The sequence below is a fragment of the Pristis pectinata genome, chromosome 4 (genome assembly GCF_009764475.1).
Source record: "Pristis pectinata isolate sPriPec2 chromosome 4, sPriPec2.1.pri, whole genome shotgun sequence".
Taxonomy (NCBI): Eukaryota; Metazoa; Chordata; class Chondrichthyes; order Rhinopristiformes; family Pristidae; genus Pristis; species Pristis pectinata.
In genome coordinates, this window is record NC_067408.1 from 5,266,282 (window position 1) to 5,288,252 (window position 21,971).

General features: G+C 45.4%; 1 protein-coding gene across 1 annotated transcript in view; it reads left to right on the forward strand.

Annotated features, from left to right (window-relative positions):
• LOC127569137 (protocadherin-10-like) overlaps positions 1-18,264 on the forward strand; it is a 34,139-nt gene extending 15,875 nt beyond the window's left edge. The window contains exon 4 of the mRNA XM_052013513.1: positions 17,659-18,264. Within this exon, the coding sequence (XP_051869473.1) occupies positions 17,659-17,906 (248 nt within the window). The 3' untranslated portion in view covers positions 17,907-18,264. The remainder of the gene's footprint in view (positions 1-17,658) is intronic.
• The last annotated feature ends 3,707 nt before the right edge of the window (positions 18,265-21,971 follow it).

The window sequence follows — 21,971 nt, forward strand, 5'->3', positions numbered from 1 at the left end:
TTCGTACAGATCAATTCATTACACAGTGCACTGAGGTAAAACCATAACAGAATGCAGAATAAAGTATTACAGTTACAGAGAACGTGCAGTGCAGGCAGGCAATAAGGTGCAAGGTCTTAACGAGGTAGATTGTGAGGTCAAGTGACTGCACCTCAGAAGTGACCATGAAGTGACCAAGGCCTGTCCTGTAGCTAATGGAAGCTTGTGAAGCTCTGAGAGACAAATTGTTGGAATGAATGTACAGCTTAGGCTGAAACCACAGACAACCCTGATGGACCACTGTAGCAATGGCTCTGTTCTCCCCTTAATGAAAGGCTAAATCATTGAGGTTTTAATTCTGCTTTCTCAGGGAATTCACCTGGAGTCTGTTCAAAGGAAAATTTGTAATCTCCAATAAATGAAAATCAAAACAAAGCTGCAGATGCTGGAAATCTGAAACAAAAGCAGAAAATGCTGGAAACACTCATCAGGTCAGGCAACATCTGTGGAAAGAGAAACAGAGTTAATGTTTCAGCCTGCAGACCCTTTGTCAGAACAGGGAAGGAGAGTAAACAAGCCTCAGTCCTGATGAAGGGTCTTCCATCTGAAAGTTCAACTCTGTTTTCACAGATGCTGCCTGACCTGCTGAGTGTTTCCAGCATTTTCTATTTTGTTCTATAATCACCAAAGTGGTCCTAGAGGAAGGGGACAGTTAAGTAATTAACAGAGCACCAATTCCATCTATATTTTCCAATGCTTTGCTTGTAGATCAAAATAAAGAAAGGTGTGCTTTTATATATGAACTGGCACAGCCTTGAGACATCCCAATAGAATTTACAGCCAATGAAGTATCTTTTGAAGTGTAGTTACTGTTGTAATGTAGGAAATGTAATACCCTCCTTGTGTAAGCAAGCTCTTTGCTCCCACAAAGAGCAACATACAACCAGTGCATGTAATCTGTTTTAATAGCATTAACCAGGATGTGCGAATAATTCCCTTGCTTGCTTTTGAAATAGTGCGTCAGAACTTGTCCATTGTCAGAGAGCAGACAGGGCCTCAATTAAGTCTCATCCCAAAGATGAGCTTTTCTTAAAGGAGCAGATACACGGAAGAGTTTGTGGAAGGAATTCCAGAGCTTCAAGCCTAGCTAACGGAAGGTCGAGCAACAGAAGTTGGGGAATAGACATGGTGCCGGAATTGGAGTATTGTTGAGTTCTCGGTGTGTTGTAAGGCTGGCAGAGTTTACAGAGACAGGGAGGGATGATGCTATGACCGACAAAAGTCTGATAACTGGTCATTTATGGTGATTGTTTTTGCATTATTGCTGTGGTCTATATTAACTACCACTGAAGTTGAAAATAATTCACTGTATTTTCCATGTTCTGGGCACTGGGGAAATTTAAGTATTTACTATTTTTTAAAATTACTATGAGACTTAACTCAGATTTACTTAAGGTGCACAGACCAGTAAAAGTAGTGGGACCAGTTAAGAAGGCCATTAAGAAATAAGAACAGCCATATAGTCCACTCTGCCATTCAATAAGACCAGGGCTGATCTAAACTAGGGCTCAGCTCTGCTTTATTGCCTGCTTCCCATTTCCCTTTGCCCTCATAAACAGTGTTCTGCTGCAGACTTGATCAATAGCTTGGAGAGGGTGGTGGAGTGGGACTAAGTGTGTTGTTGTTGCATGGAGCCATCATGGATTCAAAGCACCAAATGGATGATGTGCTGGTCTGTGATCATATGTCTTTGAGAAGGAGTGATGTTAACATAGAACATAAAACAGTACAGCACAGGAACAAGGCCTTCAGCCCACGATGTTGTGCCAAGCTAATTAAACTAGTAATTAAATGCCTAACTAAACCAATCCCTTCTGCCTACACAATGTCCATATTCCTCCATTCTCCGCACATTCATGTGCCTATCTAAGAGCATCTTAAACGCCTCTATCGTATCTGCCTCCACCACCACCCCTGGCAGCGCATTCCAGGCACCCACCACTCTCTGTGTAAAAACATCTCCTTTGAACTTACCCCCCCTCATCTTAAATGCACGCCCTCTAGTACTAGACGTTTTGACCCTGGGAAAAAGATACCGGCTGTCTACTCTATCTATGCCTCTCTTATAAACTTCTATCAGGCCTCCCCTCAGCCTCCGCCGCTCCAGAGAAAACAACCTAAGTTTGTCTGACCTCTCATTGTCTAACCTATTCTAAACTGGTACAAGAACACATAGAGTTTCCGGAGAAGGTCCAGGAAGGATTTGTCAGGATGATGGCAGAATTTTATTATAGTGATATGATAGCCTAATGATTGAGCTAGTAGTCTAGTGCCCAAGATCCTGATCCACTGATCCAGAAGTATGGGTTCTAATGGCATCTGGGGAACTTAAATCCAAATAGTTAAATCCAAAGGTAAAAATAAGCAGGTAGCAGTGGGTATGGTGTCCAATAGTGGAAGAGGCTCATAGAATCTGGACGAATGGGTTAAAAGGCAATGTTAGTGATTCAACTCTACCGGTGAGAAATTTAAGTTACCTCCAACCCAATTAAATCAGTATCAATAACAAGGACCATAGGATTTGATAAATTGTTGTTCAAAACATTTCTGATCCACAAATGCCATTCAAGGAAGATCATCCATTCTTTTCTATTTTGACTCTTCTGAAATGTCCCAGTGCACTTATTGCTCATTCCAAATTGCCCCTGGATGGAATGGTTTGCTCAGCCATTTCACGGGGCATTATGGTGGAGCATTTAGTAGAACTGCTGCCTCACAGCTCCTGTTCGATTTTGACCTGTGGAGCGGTCTGCGTGTGTGGAGTTTGCATGTTCTCCCTGTGACTGCGTGGGTTTCCCCCGGGTGCTCTGGTTTCCTCCCAAATTCCAAGTGGCTGCTGTAAGTTGCCTGTAGCATGTGGGTGAGTGGTAGAATCTGGGGGGAGTGAGTGGGAATGTAGGGATAATAAAATGGGATTAGTGTAAATGGACGCTTGATGTTCAGTGCAGACTCAATGTGGTATGATCCATGACTCAATGGCAGTTAACATTCATAAAGCCAAGGCATCATAGACGATAATCTTTCAGAACCAGACCACAGACTTTCTCCCTCAAAAGGGTTTTTACAACAAACTGTCCGTGGTCATTGTTATTAGTGACTGGCTTTTATTTCAGATTTAATTTATCCAAAAACCCTTGAGATTTGAACTCATGTTTCCAACAATAGTCCAGTCTCCTGGACGTTAATTCAACCTCCATGTCACTATACCGACATGTGCAAAGGAGCAAATCTTTCATAAGATAAGATAAGATGATTTCTTTATTAGTCACATGTACATTGAAACACACAGTGAAATGCATCTTTTGCGTCGAGTGTTCTGGGGGCAGCCCGCAAGTGTCGCCACACTTCCGGCACCAACATAGCATGCCCACAACTTCCTAATCTGTAAGTCTTTGGAATGTGGGAGGAAACGGGAGCACCCGGAGGAAACCCACGCAGACACGGGGAGAACGTACAAACTCCTTACAGACAGTGGCGGGAATTGAACCCAGGTCTCCAGCGCTGTAATAGCGTTGCGCTAACTGCTATGCTACAATGCCATGATCATTAAAGGACGTTTTGGCCTGAAGCCACCTTCAGACCAGAGCAGGCCGTTTCTTGACTATGAAGGACACACTGGAGCTGGTTGATTTTTGGAACAATTCAGCGGTTCTCCTTGTCCATATTTCCCCAGGCCCTGCCCAGGCATTTACTGGTAACAACTTCCCCAAGCTGATTTGGATTCACAGTACAGGTGCTCTCCACATTATGAATGCCTGTCTCATGGACACCCCATTCATAGGAGCGAGTGTTTGGGATACTGGTGGGATGGATGGGTTTAGAGTAATTTTATGTCTTTGCACTGTACTGCTGCTGTAAAACAACAAATTTCATGTCATATATGTCAGCGATAATAAACCTGATTCTTCTGCTGGGTGGGAATGGGGGCATTTCTACGTGCCCTGTCCCATCACCACCCCACCCCAAGCTGGGTGGAGCCGAGCAGAGCTGGGAGCTCTGAGCAGACTCACTCACTCGCTCGCTCACTCATTGAGTCAGTGAGATCGCTCTACCGCGGCTGCTCGCTCTCCTGTCACGTCTCGGACTTACGAACAGTTCGGATTGGAGACAGTTCCCAGGAACAGAACCCTGTCGTAACCTGGGGACTGTTTGTATCTTGTTTGCTGTTGGAGTTGTTTTCCAATCACAACACAACTTCACCCATGGCATAGCTCCCTGTTAGAGTCATACAGCATAGTTATAGATTCATACAGCAAGGAAACAGACCCTTCGAACCAACTGGTCCATGCTGACCAAGATTCTCATCTAATCTAGTCCCATTTGCCTGTGTTTGGCCCATGTCCCTCTAAACCTTTCCTATCCATTTCTCTGATGGAGAAAGCTTCAATTCATTCCATTGCCACTTTCTACAATAAATCTACATAGAAACTTGTTGAAAACCAGTTTATGTCATGTATTCCATGCAGCTGAGTCATTTGAGTTATTTGATCGCATAACTTAACCCTGAGAATTCAAAGCCAATGGTAAGGCAAAACTTTCAAATGGACTAAAACGGTGTTTCCAAGTACCTTTTAAATGTTATCAATGCCTCTACCTCAACCACTTCCTCTGGCAGCTCATTCCATATACAGACTACCTTCTGGGTGAAAAAAATTGCCCCTCAGGTTCCTATTAAATCTTTCCCCTCTCACCTTAATCCTCCAGTTCTTGATTCCCCAACGCTGGGAAAAAGACAGTGCATTCACCTCATTTACACCCCTCATGGTTTTGTTGTGTATGTCTAAGTCAGAGTAACTCCTGTTCACTCAGGACCCCTGAGCTCGCTGTTCCAGGTTCAGTAGTGGAAAAATTCAAACATTTACATCCTTTTATGTATCACCCTGAGCACCACAGGACAGCTGTGCTCCAGCCCTGGTCTACTATCCTGCCTCCAAACAAGCTTGATCATCCATCACCAGTGACCCTGCCTTCAGCTACCGAATTCACCCTCTCCCACCCCTCCATCTCCTCCACTCCTCTTTTATCCTCATTTAAACCTCCCCTTTTCATTGTAATTGTGCTGGAGAGGGAGATTCACCTGGATGTTGCCTGGATTGGAGGATTTTTGTTATGGGGAGAGATTGGACAGGCTGGGCTTGTTTTCCCTGGAACGAAGGAGGCTGAGGGGTGACCTGATGGAGGTGCATATGGGAGACAGAGATCGGGTAGAGAGTCAGGATCTTTTTCCCATGGTAAGGATATCTAAAACCAGAGGACATAGGCTTAAGGTGAGATGAATTAGTTTTAAAGAGGATTTGAGGGAAAGGTTTCTTTACACAAGAGTGGTTGATATCGGGAATGTGCTGTCAGAGGAGGTGGCGGATTCAGATAACATTACTACGTTTAAAAGGCATTTCGACAGGCACTTAAATAGGGAAAGTATAGGAGGATACAGTCCTAATGTAGGCAAATGGGATTAGTGTAGTCAAGCAAAATGGCTGGCATGGATGTGGAGTGGTGAAGGACTCATTTCTGTGTTGTATGATTCAATGACTCTCTGTGGCTCAGTGCATGGCTTTGTAATTGCTTCTGTAACCATAGAACATAGAATATTACAGCACAGTACAGGACCTTCAGCCCACAATGTTGTGCCGACATTTTATCCTGCTCTAAGATCTATCTAACCCTTCCCTCCCACATAGCCCCCTATTTTTCAATCATTTATGTGTCAATCTAAGAGTCTCTTAAATGTCCCCAGTGTATCTGCCCCCACAACCTCTGCTGGCAGTGCGTCCCACACACCCACCACTCTCTATGTAAAAAACTTACCCCTGACATCCCCCTTATACTTTCCTCCAATCACCTTAAAATTATGTCCCTGTGTGTTAGCCATTTTCGCCGTGGGAAAAAGTCTCTGACTGTCCACTCGATCTATGCCTCTTATCATCTTGTACACCTCTATCAAGTCACCTCTCATCCTCCTTCTCCCCAAAGAGAAAAGCCCTAGCTCGCTCAACTTATCCTCATAAGACATGCTCTCCAATCCAGGCAACATCCTGGTAAATCTCCTCTGCACCCTCTGTAAAGCTTTTACATCCTTCCTATAATGAGGCGACCAGAACTGAACACAATCCTCCAAGTGTGGTCTGACCAGAGTTCTATAGAGCTGCAACATCACCTTGCGGCTCTTGAACTCAATACCCCGACTAATGAAGGCCAACACTCCATACGCCTTCTTAACAACCCTATTGACCTACGTGGCAACCTTGAGAGATCTATGGACATGGACCCCAAGATCCCTTTGTTCCTCCACACTGCTGAGAGTCCTGCCCCTAACCTTGTATTCTGCCTTTAAATTTGATCTCCCGAAGTGTTTCACTTCACACGTATTCAGGTTGAACTCCATCTGCCACTTCTCAGCCCAGCTCTGCACTATGATGTTTTTGTTATCTTCGAGTTGCTCTATAAATGCAACTTGCCTTGTATGTCTGAGTCTGCTGGCATTAGACCATAAAGTATAGGAGCAGAATTAGGCCATTCGGCCCATCGAGTCTCTTCCGCCATTCAGTCATGGTTGTTTTCTTTTCAACCCCATTCTCCTGCCTTCTCCCTGTAACCCTTAATCCCCTTACCAATCCTGAACATATTGCTCCCGAATGTAACCGCTAATGGATAAAATATTCCAAAAGGATGTAGTTGAGGGGTGGCAACAAAAATGTCAGGTTATACATTAGATACATTAGGGACATTTAAGAGACTCTTAGATAGGCACATGAATAATAGAGAAATGGAGGGCTATGTGGGAGGGAAGGGTTAGATAGATCTTAGAGCAGGATAAAATGTCGGCGCAACATTGTGGGCCGGAGGGCCTGTACTGTGCTATTATCTTCTATATGTTCTATAAGTAAGCAGAAAGGAGGAGAGATAAGTAGTCGGGATGGTGGTGGAAATTCGAGGCTCAGGCAACAGTAACGTGGGAGCACTGATAGATAATGTACGTCAATAATGTAGATCAAACTTAAGGAATTAATATGTAAATGAAAATCAAAGGAACTATATAGAGTCATAGAGCAATACAGCATGGATACAGGCCCTTTGGCCCAACGAGTCCATGCCGACCACGGTGCCCACCCAGCTAGTCCCAACTTCCTGTGTTCGACTCATATCCCTCCAAGCCCTGCCTCTCCGTGTACCTATCCAAGTGCTTCTTAAATGATACTGTTGTACCTGCCTCACCCACTTCCTCTGGCAGCTCGTTCCATATACTCACCACCCTCTGCATAGAAAACATTGCCCCTCAGGTCCCTTTTAAATCTTTCCCCTCTCACCATAAACCTATTCCCCCTAGTTTTGGACTCCCCTACCCTGGGGAAAAGACTGTTACCGTCCACCTTATCTATGCCTCTCATAATTTTAAACATTTCTATAAGGTTGACCTATAAGGGGAAACTTTGAAATATGTAGAGACAGTAGAGTTGACATTTCAGGTTGAAAATATTACCCTATCCACAGAAGCTGCCTGACCTGCTTCCAAGTTTCTTATGTTAATCTACTCTAGTTCTTTAGCATTGCTTGGGATCGAGGGTGACTTTGCTTCTGCTCTTGTTTTGGGTATTTTGTGAGGTGGGCTGTTCCTTCCTCCACTTAAGCAGGGCTTCTGCATCCAACCTGTGCCTGGACTTGAGGTATAGTGTATAAAAGTAAGGAAGTGTTGATGAGGCTCTACGGGGCGCTAGTGAGGCCTCATTTGGAATACTGTGCGCAGTTTTGGGCCCCGCATCTTAGGAAGGATGTGCTGACGTTGGAGAGGGTTCAGAGGAGATTTACGAGAATGATTCCAGGAATGAAAGGGCTTAAGTACGATGAGCGTTTGTCGGCTCTTGGACTGTACTCGCTGGAGTACAGAAGATGAGAGGGGACCTCGTAGCGACATTTAAATGTTGACAGGTAAGGATAGAGTAGATGTGGCTAGGCTGTTTCCCTTGGTGGGCGTGTCCAGGACCAGAGGGCACAATCTTAGAATTAGAGGGTACAGTTTCAAGACAGAGATGAGGAGAAGTTTCTTTACCCAGAGGGTGGTGAAATTGTGGAACTCCTTGCCACGCACAGCAGTGGAGGCCAGATCAGTGGGGGTGTTCAAGGAGGAGATAGACAGATATCTAAATAGTCAGGGTATCAAGGGATATGGGGATAAGGCTGGCAAATGGGATTAGAATAGTTTTTTTTTTCTCTCTCTTTTTTTCCCACCCCATTTCTTTTTCCCTTTTCCTTGGAGCAGACTCGATGGGCCGAATGGCCTGCTTCTGCTCCCTTATCTTGTGATCTTGTGATCCCGAATGTTCCTTTGAGCATTCATGAGCCAAAGAGACACTGGGGATGTAGCACTTCTGTACGGAGTTTGCATGTTCTCCCTGTGACCGGGTGGGTTTCCCCCGGATGCTCCGGTTTCCTCCCACATCCCAAAGATGTGCGGGTTGGGAGGGCAGTTAGCCGCTGTAAGGTCAAAGTCAAAGACAAGTTTATTGTCATCTGCACAAGTCCATGTGTGCACAGCTGCAATGAAAAACTTACTTGCAGCAGCATCACAGGCACAGAGCATCAGAAAAGCAGCATTCACAAGCAAAAACATAAATTAAACAAATTATACACAATTTTTACAAGAAAGAACACAATTAGAATCTAAAAAAACAACGATTGTGGTGCAATGATGTTATCAAAGTGGTCATGGTATTGCTATACTGAGGTAGTGATCAGGGTTGTGCCGGTTGGTTCAAGAACTGAATGGTTGAAGGGAAGTAGCTGTTCCTGAACCTGGTGGTGTGGGACTTCAGGCTTCTGTACCCCCTGCCCGATGGGAGCTGTGAGAAGATGGCACGGCCTGGATGGTGGGAATCTTTGATGATGGATGTTGCCTTCTTGAGGCAGCGCCTCCTGTAGATACTCCCGATGGTGGGGAGGGATGTGCCCATGATGTATTGGGCAGAGTCCACTACTCCCTGAAGCTTCTTATGTTGCTGCACATTCAAATTGCCGTCCCAATTCCTCTTAGTGAATGGTAGAATTTTGTGGGAGTTGATGCGAATGTGGGGAGAACAAAATAGACTAGGGTAGGATTAGTGTTAAGATGCGTCCCTGATGGTGGGTGCAGACTCAGTCTACTGATTGGTCCACTTCTGTGCTGCATCTCTCTATGACTCCAACTACAAGTTGGACCTACATCGAACTTCTGGGATCACTTTACCAAAGTTTCCCAGAATTATCCTACCAATTCTATCAAAGATGGTTCAAGATGGAATTTTTACTTCACTTTTATGGAGTCATTGGACGGAAGGAGCCATGATAACATCTGCTGCCCGGACCCCGAATTTCCCTCTTCATACCACTCCTTCATTTCGTAACTTCCCTAAACCTACACCCATCACCCCGAACTAGGAAACTATCACTGGTGCATGGTTATATTCCAAAACTTATGCATAATATTGCAAAACTCTTCCCAATAACAGGTGAATAAATCTTGCGGGAGAGCTGCCTGAAATTCTAGCAGAATCGGGGAATTTAATCAGATACCTGCGAATGAGTTAAGCAGCCAACAGTGGCACCAAGTGGCGACTTCATGTGACTACATCTTAAGAAACCGATACCCCATGTGGTGTAAGAATGTTAGAAACAGGAGTAACTTGCTCTGCCATTAAAGAGTCATACAGCACGGAAACAGGCCCTTTGGCCCAACTGGTCCATGCCGACCAAGTTGCACTATTGAAGCTGGTCCCATTTGCCTGCATTTGGTCCATAACCTTCTAAACCTTTCCTATTCACATATCTGTCCAACTGTCTTTTAAATGTTGTTATTGTACCTGTCTCAACCACTTCCTCTGGCAGCTCATTCCACAAACCACCCTTCCTGTAAAGTTGCCCCTCAAGTTTCTGTTAATTCTCTCCCCTCTCACCTTAAACCTATGCCCTCTAGTTCTTGATTCCCCAACTCTGGGAAAAAGACTGAGTGCATTCACTCTATCTGTGCCCCTCACGATTTTATACACCTCTATAAGATCATCTCTCAGTCTCCTACTCTCCAAGGAATAAAGTCCCAGCCTGTCCAACCTCTCTCAGAACTCAGTCCCTCAAGTCCTGGCGACATCCTTGTAAATCTTTTCTGTACTCTTTCCAGTTTAATTACATCTTTCCTATAGCAAGGCGACCAAAACTGAACACAATACTCCAAGTGCGGCCTCACCAGCATCCTGTACAACCGCACCATGGCCTCCCAACTTTTATACTCAATGCCCTGACTTATGAACGCCTGTGTGCCAAAAGCCTTCTTCGCCACCCTGTCTACCTGTGACTCCACTTTCAGTGAACCATGTACTTGTACTCCAAGGTCCCTCTGTTCTACAACACTCCCCAGGGCCCTGACATTCAATGTGAAAGTCCTACCTGGATTTGACTTTCCAAAATTCAATACCTCGCACTTATCTGATTTAAACTCCATTTGCCATTCCTCAGCCCACTTACACAGCTGATCAAAACTCCCCCTGTAATTTTTGATAACCTTTTTCATTGTCCACTATACCACCTATTTTAGTGTCATCTGCAAACTTACTGACTATGCCCTGTACATTCTTATCCAAATTGCTGATATAGATGACAAACAACAGTGGGCCCAGCACCGACCCCTGGAGAACACCAGTAGTCACGGGCCTCCAGTCCAAGAAACAACCTTCTACCATCCCTCTGCTTTCTACCAATTGCGTATCCGATTAGCCAGCTCTCCCTGGATCCCAGGCGATTAACTAAGATCATGGCTGATCTTCTATCTCAGTGTTACCTTCCGGTGCTATTTCAATATCTCTCAGTTCCTTTAACATCCAGAAATCTCTCTTGAAACACAAGAGACTTCGGATGCTGGAATCTGGAGCAACAAACTATCTGCTGGAGGAACTCCGCGGGTTGAGCAGCATCTGTGGGGGAGAAGAACTGTCGACGTTTCTGCGTCAGGACTGAGGGGGGAGAGGGCCGGTATAAAGAGGAGAAGGCAGAGTGATGAGACAGTAGCCCGAGGTGATTGGTGGACTGAGGAGGGGTGAAAGATGACAGGCAGGTTGAGTCAGGTAGGGGAGGGGATGGAGTTGGGAGGCAGTGGCAGGTGGACGATAGATGGAGGCAGAGAAAGAGAGAAAAAAAGAGGCACATGGAGCGATCTGTCTTGAAAGGTTTCCTGAAAAAGATAATGTCCTCACTGAAGAACCTTGACCCGTGACCACTCAAACTACTGGAGAAGCATCAAGGAAGGCACTGAGCACTTCGAGCCACATTGGGAACACGAGGAGTCAGAGTGCTAACAGCGGAAACACAGAGCTATTCAAGCCAACCCACCCACCTGCCCTGTCAAGCCCTACCTGTGGCAGAGTCTGCATGTTTCACATTGGACCCTTGAACCACCTCAGAGCCCATGGACCTGAAGCAGGAGCAAGTCATCTTCAATCCTGCTATGGGAAAGATGCCATTAAGTTGGAAAGAGTTCACAGGAGATTTACAAGGATGTTGCTGGGACTCGAGGGCCTGAGTTATAGGGAGAGGTTGGGTATAGAAGACATAGAACATTACAGCACAGTACAGGCCCTTTGGCCCATGATGTTGTGCCGACATTTTATCCTACTCTAAGATCCTAAGATCTATCTAACCCTTCCCTACCACATGGTCCTCATTTTTCTATCATTCATTTGTCTGTCTTAAATGTCCCCAATGTATCTGCCTCCACCACCTCTGACGGCAGTGCGTTCCACCACTGTCTGTGTAAAAAACTTACCTCTGACATCCCCCTTATACCTTCCTCCAATCACCTTAAAATTATGCCCCCTCATGTTAGCCATTATTGCCCTTGGAAAAAGTCTCTGACTATACACTCGATCTATGCCTCTTATCATCTTGTGCACCTCTATCAAATCACCTCTCATCCTCCTTCTCTCCAAAGAGAAAAGCCCTAGCTCACTCAACCTATCCTCATAAGACATGCTCTCCAATCCAGGCAGCGTCCTGGTAAATCTCCTCTGCACCCTCTCTAAAGCTTCCACATCCTTCCTATAATGAGGTGACTAGAACTGAACACAATACTCCAAGTGTGGTCTAACTAGAGCTCTATAGAGCTGCAACATTAATAGGTAGGTTAGGGTAGGCTAGGACTTTATTCATTGGAATGTAGGAGAATGAGGGGTGATCTTATAGAGGTGTATAAAATCATGAGGGGTATAGATAGGGTGAGTGCACACAGTCCTTTCCCCTGGGTTGGGGAATCAAGAACGAGAGGGCATAGGTTTAAGGTGAGGGGGGAGAGATTTAAGTGGAACATGAGGGGCAACTTTTTTACACAAAGGGTGGTATGTATGTGGAATGAGCTGCCAGAGGAAGTGGTTGAGGCAGGTACATTAATAGCATTTAAAAGGCACGGACAGGTGCACGGATAGGAATTTAGAGGGATATGGGCCAAACGCGGGCAAATGGGACTAGCTTAGATGAGCATCTTGGTTGCCATGGACCAGTTGGGCTGAAGGGCCTGCTTCTGTGCTGTATAACTCTATGACTATGACAATAAGAACATAACATGGACAGTTAGAGCAGGAATAGACAATTTAGCTCTTGACCCTGCCTTGCTATTCAATAAGTTCATACCTGACCCTAGTCTCCATTTTCCCACCTGACCCCAATATCTTTTGGCTCCAGTGGAATCTAGCAAGTGTCCACAAAATGCTCTGATTCTATGAGTCCCATCCACAACACTCTGAGAGAGAGAATTCCAAAAGTTTATACAGGAATTTCAGAATCAGGTTTATTGTCACTGACTCATATGTCATGAAATTTGTTGTTTTGCGCTGGCAGTACAGTGCAAGACATAAAGTCATAAAGGTTACTATAAATAACAACACTAAATAAACAGTGCAAAAGGGGAATAATGAAGTAGTGTTCATGGGTTCATGGACCGTTCAGAAATCTGATGGCGGAGGGGAAGAAGCTGTTCCTGAATCGTTGAGTGTGGGTCTTCAAGCTCCTGTACCTCCTCCCCGATGGCAGTAACGTGAAGAAGGCATGTCCCAGGTGGTGAGGGTCCTTAATGATGGATGCCGTCTTCTTGAGGCACCGTGTCTTGAAGATGTCCTCAGTGGCAGTGACGATGGCCTCAATTTCTCCTCCTCTTAATTTGAAATGGCCAATCTTATTCTCAGATAATATCCCCTAGTGCTAAACCCACCAGCCTGTAAAAACAGCCTCTCACCATCTGTCCCGTGAAACTCTCTCAGAATCTGAGATATTTCAATGAATCACCTCTTGTTTTTTTTAAACTCCAAGAACTTTGGGCCAATCTTAACCTCTCCTCAGAGCAGTGTAGACATTTTTACAATTCACACATCTTTGTTAATTTTGCATATTTTAAATTTTTAAAATTTTTATTTACAGCGTGGTAACAGGCCCTTCCGGACCAACAAGTCCACGCCGCCCATTTTAAACCCCCCAAATTAACCTACCCGTACGTCTTTAGAATGTGGGAGGAAACCGGAGCACCCGGAGGAAACCCACGCAGACACACGGGGAGAACACTTACAGACAGCAACGGGAATCGAACCATGATCGCTGGTGCTGTAATAGCGTTTCAGGCGGCTAGCTAAACAGAGCTACAGATTTAAGGCAATAGGTAAAAGGTTTACATCGAACATGGAAGAATAGGTCACAGGAAAAGGCCCTTTGGCCCATCGTGTCTGTGCCAACCATGATGCCAGTTTAAACGAAGCTCATCTGCCTGAACTTGGTCCATGTCCCTCCATACCCTGCCTGTTCATGCGCCTGTCTCAATGCCTCTTAAACATTGCTATCGTACCTGCTTCCACCTCCTCCCCTGGCAGCCTGTTCTAGGCACCTACCACTCTCTGTGTAAAAAGCTTGCCTTGCAACTCTCCTTTAAGTGTTCCTTAAACCTATACCCTCTATTACCTGACATTCCTGCCTTGGGGAAAAAAGACTGTCTACCTTATCTATGCCTCTTATAACTTTATAAACTTCTATCAGGTCTCCTCTCATCCTCCGATTCCTCAGAAAAAACAATCCAAGTTTGTCCAACCTCTCCTGAAAGCTAATGCAGGCAACATCCTGGTGAATCTCTTCTGCACCCTCTCCAAAGCCTCCACATCCTTCTCGTCGTATGGCAGTCGGAACTGCACACAGTGAAATCATCACTGAGGCTTGAGGGGACTCTTCAGCGGTTGAGGTCTGGAGCTCACTGCTTGAGAGGTGGTGGAGGAAGAGACCTTCGGCACATTTATGAGGTGCCTTGACACGTATTTAGTGAGCTGTCACCTCCTGTGATGATATTCAGTGTACCGTCTGAGAACTCTAAACTTGTCAAGACTTTAAATTCTCTCTGGCATAAGTATCTACGAGTACTCTCACTACAGGGAGATTTTACTGTATTAACCTACACTTCAAGGACTAGTTTACTTCACCACTTTAGTCTATACGGAAAGGCCTAGCTGTCCATAATCACTATTTCGAGGCAGTGGGTCCCCCCCCTCAAGGAGAAGATACTTCCAGCTAACGAAACAGTTCAAACACAGTTTATTTTATTTTAAGTGAGACATGTTTAATTCTAATTAGTAATTCTTAACAACGACTTGTAACTTACAAAGGATTTCCAAACATAATTACAATCCTTACAAGCTAAAAAGTCAGACCAACAAGTTGCAGATGAGCAAGTTGTCCTTTGCAAAAAAACAAAGGCTGAGGAATGAATTAGAACTTAGAACATGGAACATTACAGCACAGTACAGGCCCTTCGGCCCACAATGTTGTGCCAACATTTTATCCTGCTCTAAGATCCATCTAACTCTTCCCTCCCACATAGCCCCCCAATTCTCTATCATTCATGTGTCTATCTAAGAGTCTCTTAAATATCCCTAATGTATCTGCCCCCACAACCTCTGCTGGCAGTGTGTTCCACGCACCCCCACCCTCTGTGTAAAAAAACTTACCCCTGACATCCCTCTTATATCTTCCTCCTATCACCTTTGTGTCAGCTATTTTCGCCCTGGGAAAAAGTCTCTGACTGTCCATTCGATCTATGCCTCTTATCATCTTGTACACCTCTAGCAAGTCAAATTCTAGGTCTTCTTTCTGTCGCTCCTTCTCTCTGACATTGCCCCCTACCCTAACTGCTTTCTAACATTTATACTGTGTTTTCACTGAGTTGACATCATTGACTGTGATGTTTTTTCAACCACATTTTCATGCCAGTTGACAAATGTTAATTAAGTAAATGTGGACCCCATTGCTCTTCTGTTTATGTTAAGAGGCTGAGCAGGGAATATTGGTTCGTAGTTTAACTGGGCAAACAACTAACACCTTGAGCCTTGGACAATTTCTGCTGCTTTTGCAAAAGGGATTTTAGCTCAATGAGCAACCACTTCTTGACCTTAGGGCAGGTCATGCTGCTGTGTTAAAAAGCTGAGGTTAGCAATTAGCCTTTTTGGGGTTTTCTGCTGTTGTGTTAAAAAGCTGAGGTTAGTAATAAGCCCTTTTGGGGCCTGGAAAGTTCCTCACAGTCCAGGACGAGCTGAGAGCTGGGATGTGGGAATACTGAGCTCAGCAACAGAACAGAAATTGCTGGGGATACTCAGGTCAGGCAGCATCTGTGCTGAGGGAAACATGACCTTGTAGAGGTTTAGAAAATCCTGGGGGCTGTAGATAAGGTGGACTGTCACAATCTTTTTCCCAGGGTATGGTAGTCTAAAACTAGAGGGAACAGGTTTAAGGAGAGAGGGGAAAGATTCAAAAGGCAACTTTTTCACCCAGAGAAGCTGGAGAGGTGGCTACACATTATGTTTAGAAGACATTTAGACAGGTACATGAATAGGAAAGGTATGGAGGGATATGGGCCAAATGCAGGCAAATGGGACTAGCTCAAGTAGACAACTTGGTCAGCATGGATGTTGGGCTGAAGAGCCTGTTTCTCTGCGTATAACTTTATGAATCTATCTCCAGTCATCTACATTAGTCAGCTCATGTTGTTTGTGTGCCTGATACCATGCTCCTGAAACAGACACTCTGTTCTGAGCTCCGTCCTGGGGGAGGTCACCAGGTAGACAGAGAACAAGGACATGATCGAAGCTTCCTGAGGGAGTGGAACCTCCCCACTGTCTCCCGGGACACAACCCTCCCCACCATCGATGACATCTTCAAGAGGCGGTGCCTCAAGACCCATCACTAAGGACCCTCACCACCTGGGACATGCCCTCTTCTTGATACCACCATCGGGGAGGAGGTACAGGAGCCTGAAGACCCACACTCAACGATTCAGGAACATCTTCTTCCCCTCCGCCATCAGACTTCTGAACGAAGACACAAGAAATTCTACAGACGCTGGAATCTGGAGCAATACACAAAAAGTGCTGGAAGAAATCAACAGGTCAGGCAGCATCTATGGAGGGAAATAAACAGTCGACGTTTCGGGCCGAGACCCTTCATCAGGACTGGAAGGGAAGAGGGCAGGAGCCAGAATAAGAAAGTGGGCGGAGGGGGAGGAGCACACGCAGGCGGGGGACAGGTGAGTCCAGGTGAGAGGGGAGAAGGTAGGTGGGGAGGGGAGGGGGGGAAGATGTAATAAACTGAGAGGTGACAGGTAGAAGAGGCAAAAGTCTGAAGAAGAAGGAATCGGTAGGAGAGGGCAGTGGACCATGGAATAAAGGATGGGGGAGGGGAGGAGAGGAGATGGGCAGGTCATCAAGGGAGCCACAGGAATAAGGGAATAAGAGTGGGGGGGGGGGGGCGGGGTTACCGGATGTTAGAGAAATCAATGTTGAGGCCATCAGGTTGGAGACTCCCCAGGTGGAATATGAAGTGTTGTTCCTCCAACCTGCGCCAGGTCTCAACGTGGCAATAGAGGAGGCCATGGACAGACATGTCAGTGTGGGAGTGTGATGTGGAATGGAAGTGACTTCTGAACTATCCATAAACCCATGAACACTACCTTGTTATTCTGTTTACTTTGGCACTATTTATTTATAGTTTTTAAATTTATAGATTTTTATGTCTTTACACTATACTGCGGCCGCAAAGCAACAATTTCACGTCAGATATGTCTGTGGTAATAAACCTCATTCTGATTCTGGGAAGGCTGACGTTCAAATTAGAAAAGGAGTGTCTTGAATGGCATTGAGAATCCCATAGCCATGCATCAGGAGCGGCGGAAGGAACAGGCACCTCACGAGCTCGCCAGTCACCTGTAGCATTGGCCACCACTTTGGAAGAGTGCACTTCCAAATTCAGCCAGACCAGTGTGGAATAAGTCAACCTTGCTCCTGAGGGACTTCCTGAGAAGAAGTAGAAGACAAAGTACACAGTTTAGCACTCAGAAGATATTTAAAGAGGACACTTTACACATTCTTGTTTGCTCATTATCACATTTCTATTTGTGGGAGATGTCTTTATGTAACTAAGCTGCCATATGTTTTACAGCCCAGCAGTGACTACACTTCAGAAGGGCTTCATTGAGATGTGCAGAGGGCAGGCAAGATCCCTTCCTCTCAGCCTCCCTCACCACTTCTGACTGCGCTGTGGGAGGGGAATGTAATAATCTGTTTCTCTTTGCTTTAAATGCAGGAAACAAGCGGATAATCTCATCGGCAGGAGCTGATGGATGGCTGCCGAGGTATGGCCCTCAGTACCCCTACTGCGACCAGCCCACCGGATACAAGCTTAATGTCTACATCCCCGGCAATGCACCGTTGAAGTCCAGCAAAATGAACCCGGCCAGTGAAATGGACCAGAATAGTACCTTCTCCACCTTTGGGAAAAAGACAAAATTAACTTCATTGCAGGATGCGGAACTACATAGGACTTTGAGTTAAGTTCTTCAACTTCCTGATGTTATTAGGAAGAATCCATTCCCCTGTTTGTGCACAAAAATATCAATCAATTTGAGTGACGTTCACCGATAATTAGCAAAGACCATGAGAAGGGGGAGATAAAATTTCTTTTTTAATGCAGCAGTGTGTTTGTTGCAACCTGAAATACACTTCCGGTGGAAACAGATCCAGAAAAGAGATTTGGATAAATACTCCAGAACGAAATGTTCACATGGTTGCGGGGGTGCGGGTGGGGCAGGAGAAGGGTGTAATTTGAACTAATTTTTAGGTCTTTTGGAGAGCGAGGGGCTGTCTGGCTGCTTGTGCTCTTTATTTCGATGTCTATGAATGTGTTTGCAGCATGTCCCAGATTAAATCAGGTTGTGATGTTTGAATTTGATGTCTTGTGTCGTTAGCTCAAGCCTCTGAGTGTTAGACAATGTGAGAATGAGTAATGGTTCAGACCCTGCTGTTGTGGCACTGTTAAAAGTAAATTCGTATTCATGTGTTGATTTGCCAAATGCCAAGCATAGGCAGCTGGATGACCCTGTTGGGAGTTGCTAGCACACTGCACTGGTAATGACTGCATTGCTTATCTTAGCAATGCAGGCAAGCTTCTGCTAATCTGCTCTCTCCTGAAGGTACTGACTGGTTGTTTACTAGGACAGAGCCTGAACACCACCTGCTGTTTCACTGGAGTGCATCATTCGTCGACCATGGATCACTCAGCACGGAAACAGGCCATTCAGCCCAACTGGTCCATGCCATCCAAGATGCCCATCCAAGCCAGTCCCATTTGCTCGTGTTTTTCCCATTTCCTTTTAAACTTTTCCAAATCCATGTACTTGTCCAACTGTCCTTTAAAAGTTGTTATTGTACCTGCCTCAACCACGTCCTCTGGCAGCTCGTTCCATGTACTCACCACCCTCTGTGTAAAAAAAGTTGACCCTCAAGTTCCTGTTTAAATCTCTCCCCTCTCACCTTAAAGCTATGCTCTCTAGGTCTTGATTTCCCCAACCCTGGGAAAAAAGACTGTGTGCATTCACCCTGTCTTAATTTCATACACCCTCATGATTTTATACACCTCTATAAGATGACCCCTCTGTCTCCTACACTCCAAGGAAAAAAGTCCTAACCTGTCCAACCTCTATAAACTCAAAAATAAGAATTATGCAGCCAATTTTTCACCTGTCAGATATCCAGTGTGCACCAGTGGGTTATTTGAATTGAAATTATTTGAATCTGGATTTTTCCTTCCTGATGTCAAAGGAAATAAAAACACAAATTTCTCTGGTGTGTTTAACAATTTCAGGATGTCCCAAGGTGCTTTACAATCACTGAATTACATTGCACGTGTGGTCTCAGTTGTAATGTAGGAATTTGCAAGTCCCCACTAACAGCAATTATTAAGATAAAAATGCAGATAATACCTTAAAAGAGTGTTAAGGGATAGATATTGGCCTGGATACTTTTTACTGTAATCTAAGAGACCCTCAGTTGAACCAACCATCTGAAGGATAGTACAGCACTTTTTCAGTAGCACGTCAGGAGAGACGTGGAGTTTTGCACTGAAGTCTCTGGACAGGGAAAGCTCCTGATTCAGAAGTGTCAGTGCTGCGCATTGAACCACTGCTAATCCGTCAGTGGACAGGAACTTCTGACAGGAGTCACTAGAGGGCAAACACGAGCAGCAATTCAGACTAAATCTCTCCCACTTGCAGCTGTTATTAATGTATTGGCCTGGTCATGTTAAAGATAAGATTCTTTATTAGTCACGTGTACATTGAAACACACAGTGAAATGCATCTTTTGCGTAGAGTGTTCCAGCGGCAGCCTGCAAGTGTTGCCACGCTTCCGGCGCCAACATAGCATGCCCACAACTTCCTAACCAGTACGTCTTTGGAATGCAGGAGGAAACTGGAGCACCTGGAGGAAACCCATGCAGACACGGGGAGAATGTACAAACTCCTTACAGACAGTGGCCGGAATTGAACCTGGGTCGCTGACGCTGTAATAGCGTTACGCTAATCGCTACACTACCCTGCCTGCCCAGTTGGGTGTGAAGTCTGATACTTTTGTCATCTGTGGCTCTGTTGTATCACATTTCGCATAAGTCTTATCACTCACTTTAGAACACAGGAGCAAGTCCACCTCTTCCCTATGGAAGGCTCGGCTGAAGAAGAAAGAATGTTATATTTATTGTGTCAAGAAAATACAAAATTGGTAAATTGGTTTATCATTGTCACATGTACTTAGGTACAGTGTAAAACTTGTCTTGCATAGAGAGAGAGCTCTTGCATTTCTAAACCAACTCTTTGTGATTTCAAGAAGTTAAAAAATGCTATGCAGCCAACAAAGTTAATTTTTTGAAGCATTGTTATACTCTATGTCCTCGTTATCCACTGACTTATGGTCTGGGAATCTCCTGCTCCTATTTTCTTATGTCTGTCTCCTACCTTCCCACTTCCCCCCCTCACCTTGGTCCACCTGAATTTTTTTCATTTTCCTCTCTCTTTGTCTGCCTCCATCTCTCATTCACCTGCCAACTCCACCCCCCTCCCCTACCTGGCGCTACCTGCCTGTCATCTTACTTCCCTCCCCAGTCCACCAATCATCTCGGGCTCCTTTCCCGCCACTCCCCTTCCCCTCTCTAAGCTGGCCGTCCCCCCCCACCCCACTCTCAGTCCTGATGCAGGGTTTCAACCCTAAACATTGACAATTCCTTACCCCTCCACATGCTGCTTGACCTGCTGAGTTCCTCCAGCACATTGTGTGTTGCTCCAGATTCCAGCATCAGCATTCTCTTGTGTCTCCTATTTTCTTATGCTCGTTTCTAAGCTAGCTTTGACAACTGAGACATATAAGATAAGATCTTTATTAGTCACATGTACATTGAAACACACAGTGAAATGCATCTTTTGCATAGAGTGTTCCGGGGGCAGCCCAGAAGTGTCGCCACGCTTCCGGCGCCAACGTAGCACGCCCACAACTTCCTAACCTGTTCATCTTTGGAATGTGGGAGGAAACCGGAGCATGCGGAGGAAACCCACGCAGACACATGGGAAGAATATACAAGCTTCTTACAGGCAGCGGCGGGAATTGAAGCCGGGTCACTGGCGCTGTAATAGCGTTACGCTAACTGCTGAAACTTACATAAGAACACAAGGAAACAGGAGCAGGAGTAGGCCATTTGGCCCCTTAAGACTGTCCCACCATTCAGTCTGATCATGGCTGATCTATGCTGGCCTCAACTCCTCTTCCATGCCAGTTGTCTCAATCCCCTGATCCTACAAAGTGTATCGAAATTGAAACACTTTAAATACTTCCACATTTAAATACATTCCCAGGTTACAACACCCATAACCCAAACAGTTGGCAACTTGGAAGTAGAACATAGAAGAGTGCAGCACAGGAACAGGCCCTTTGGCCCACAATGTCTGTGCTGGACACGATGCCCTGTTAAACTAAATCTCTTCTGCCTGCACATGATCCACATCCCTCCAATCCCTGCATATTCATGTGTCTATCTAACAGCCTCTTAAACAGCACTTTCGTATCTGCTACCACCACCACCCCTGGCAGCCTGTTCCGCCAACCTCTGTGTAAAAAAACTTGCCCCACACATCTCCTTTAAACTTTCCTCCTCTCATCTTAAATGGGTGTCCTCTAGCACCTGACATTTCCACTCTGGGAAAAAGATACCGGCTGTCTACCCTATCTATGCTTCTCATAATCTTATAAACTTCTATCAGGTCTCCCCTCAGCCCCCGACGCTCCGGAGAAAACAACCCAAATTTGTCCAACGTCTCCTTCCAGCTCATACCCTCTAATCCGGGCAGCAGCCTCGAACTGAGTTCACACACGGCAGAAGATGCCTGCAGCCGTGCAACAGCGGGTAAATCCACCCCACTGGTCTCCCAAATGCTCGTTCACATGTACAGGTTGTACACAGGTTGGGGGCAGGACCTGCACTTAGATACACTTGATTTAAACATGTCATTGCCAGCGATTTAGGTAGTATCTGCATCTGGTTGTTATCCGCGGAAAGTGTGTGTCCCTACAGTGAAT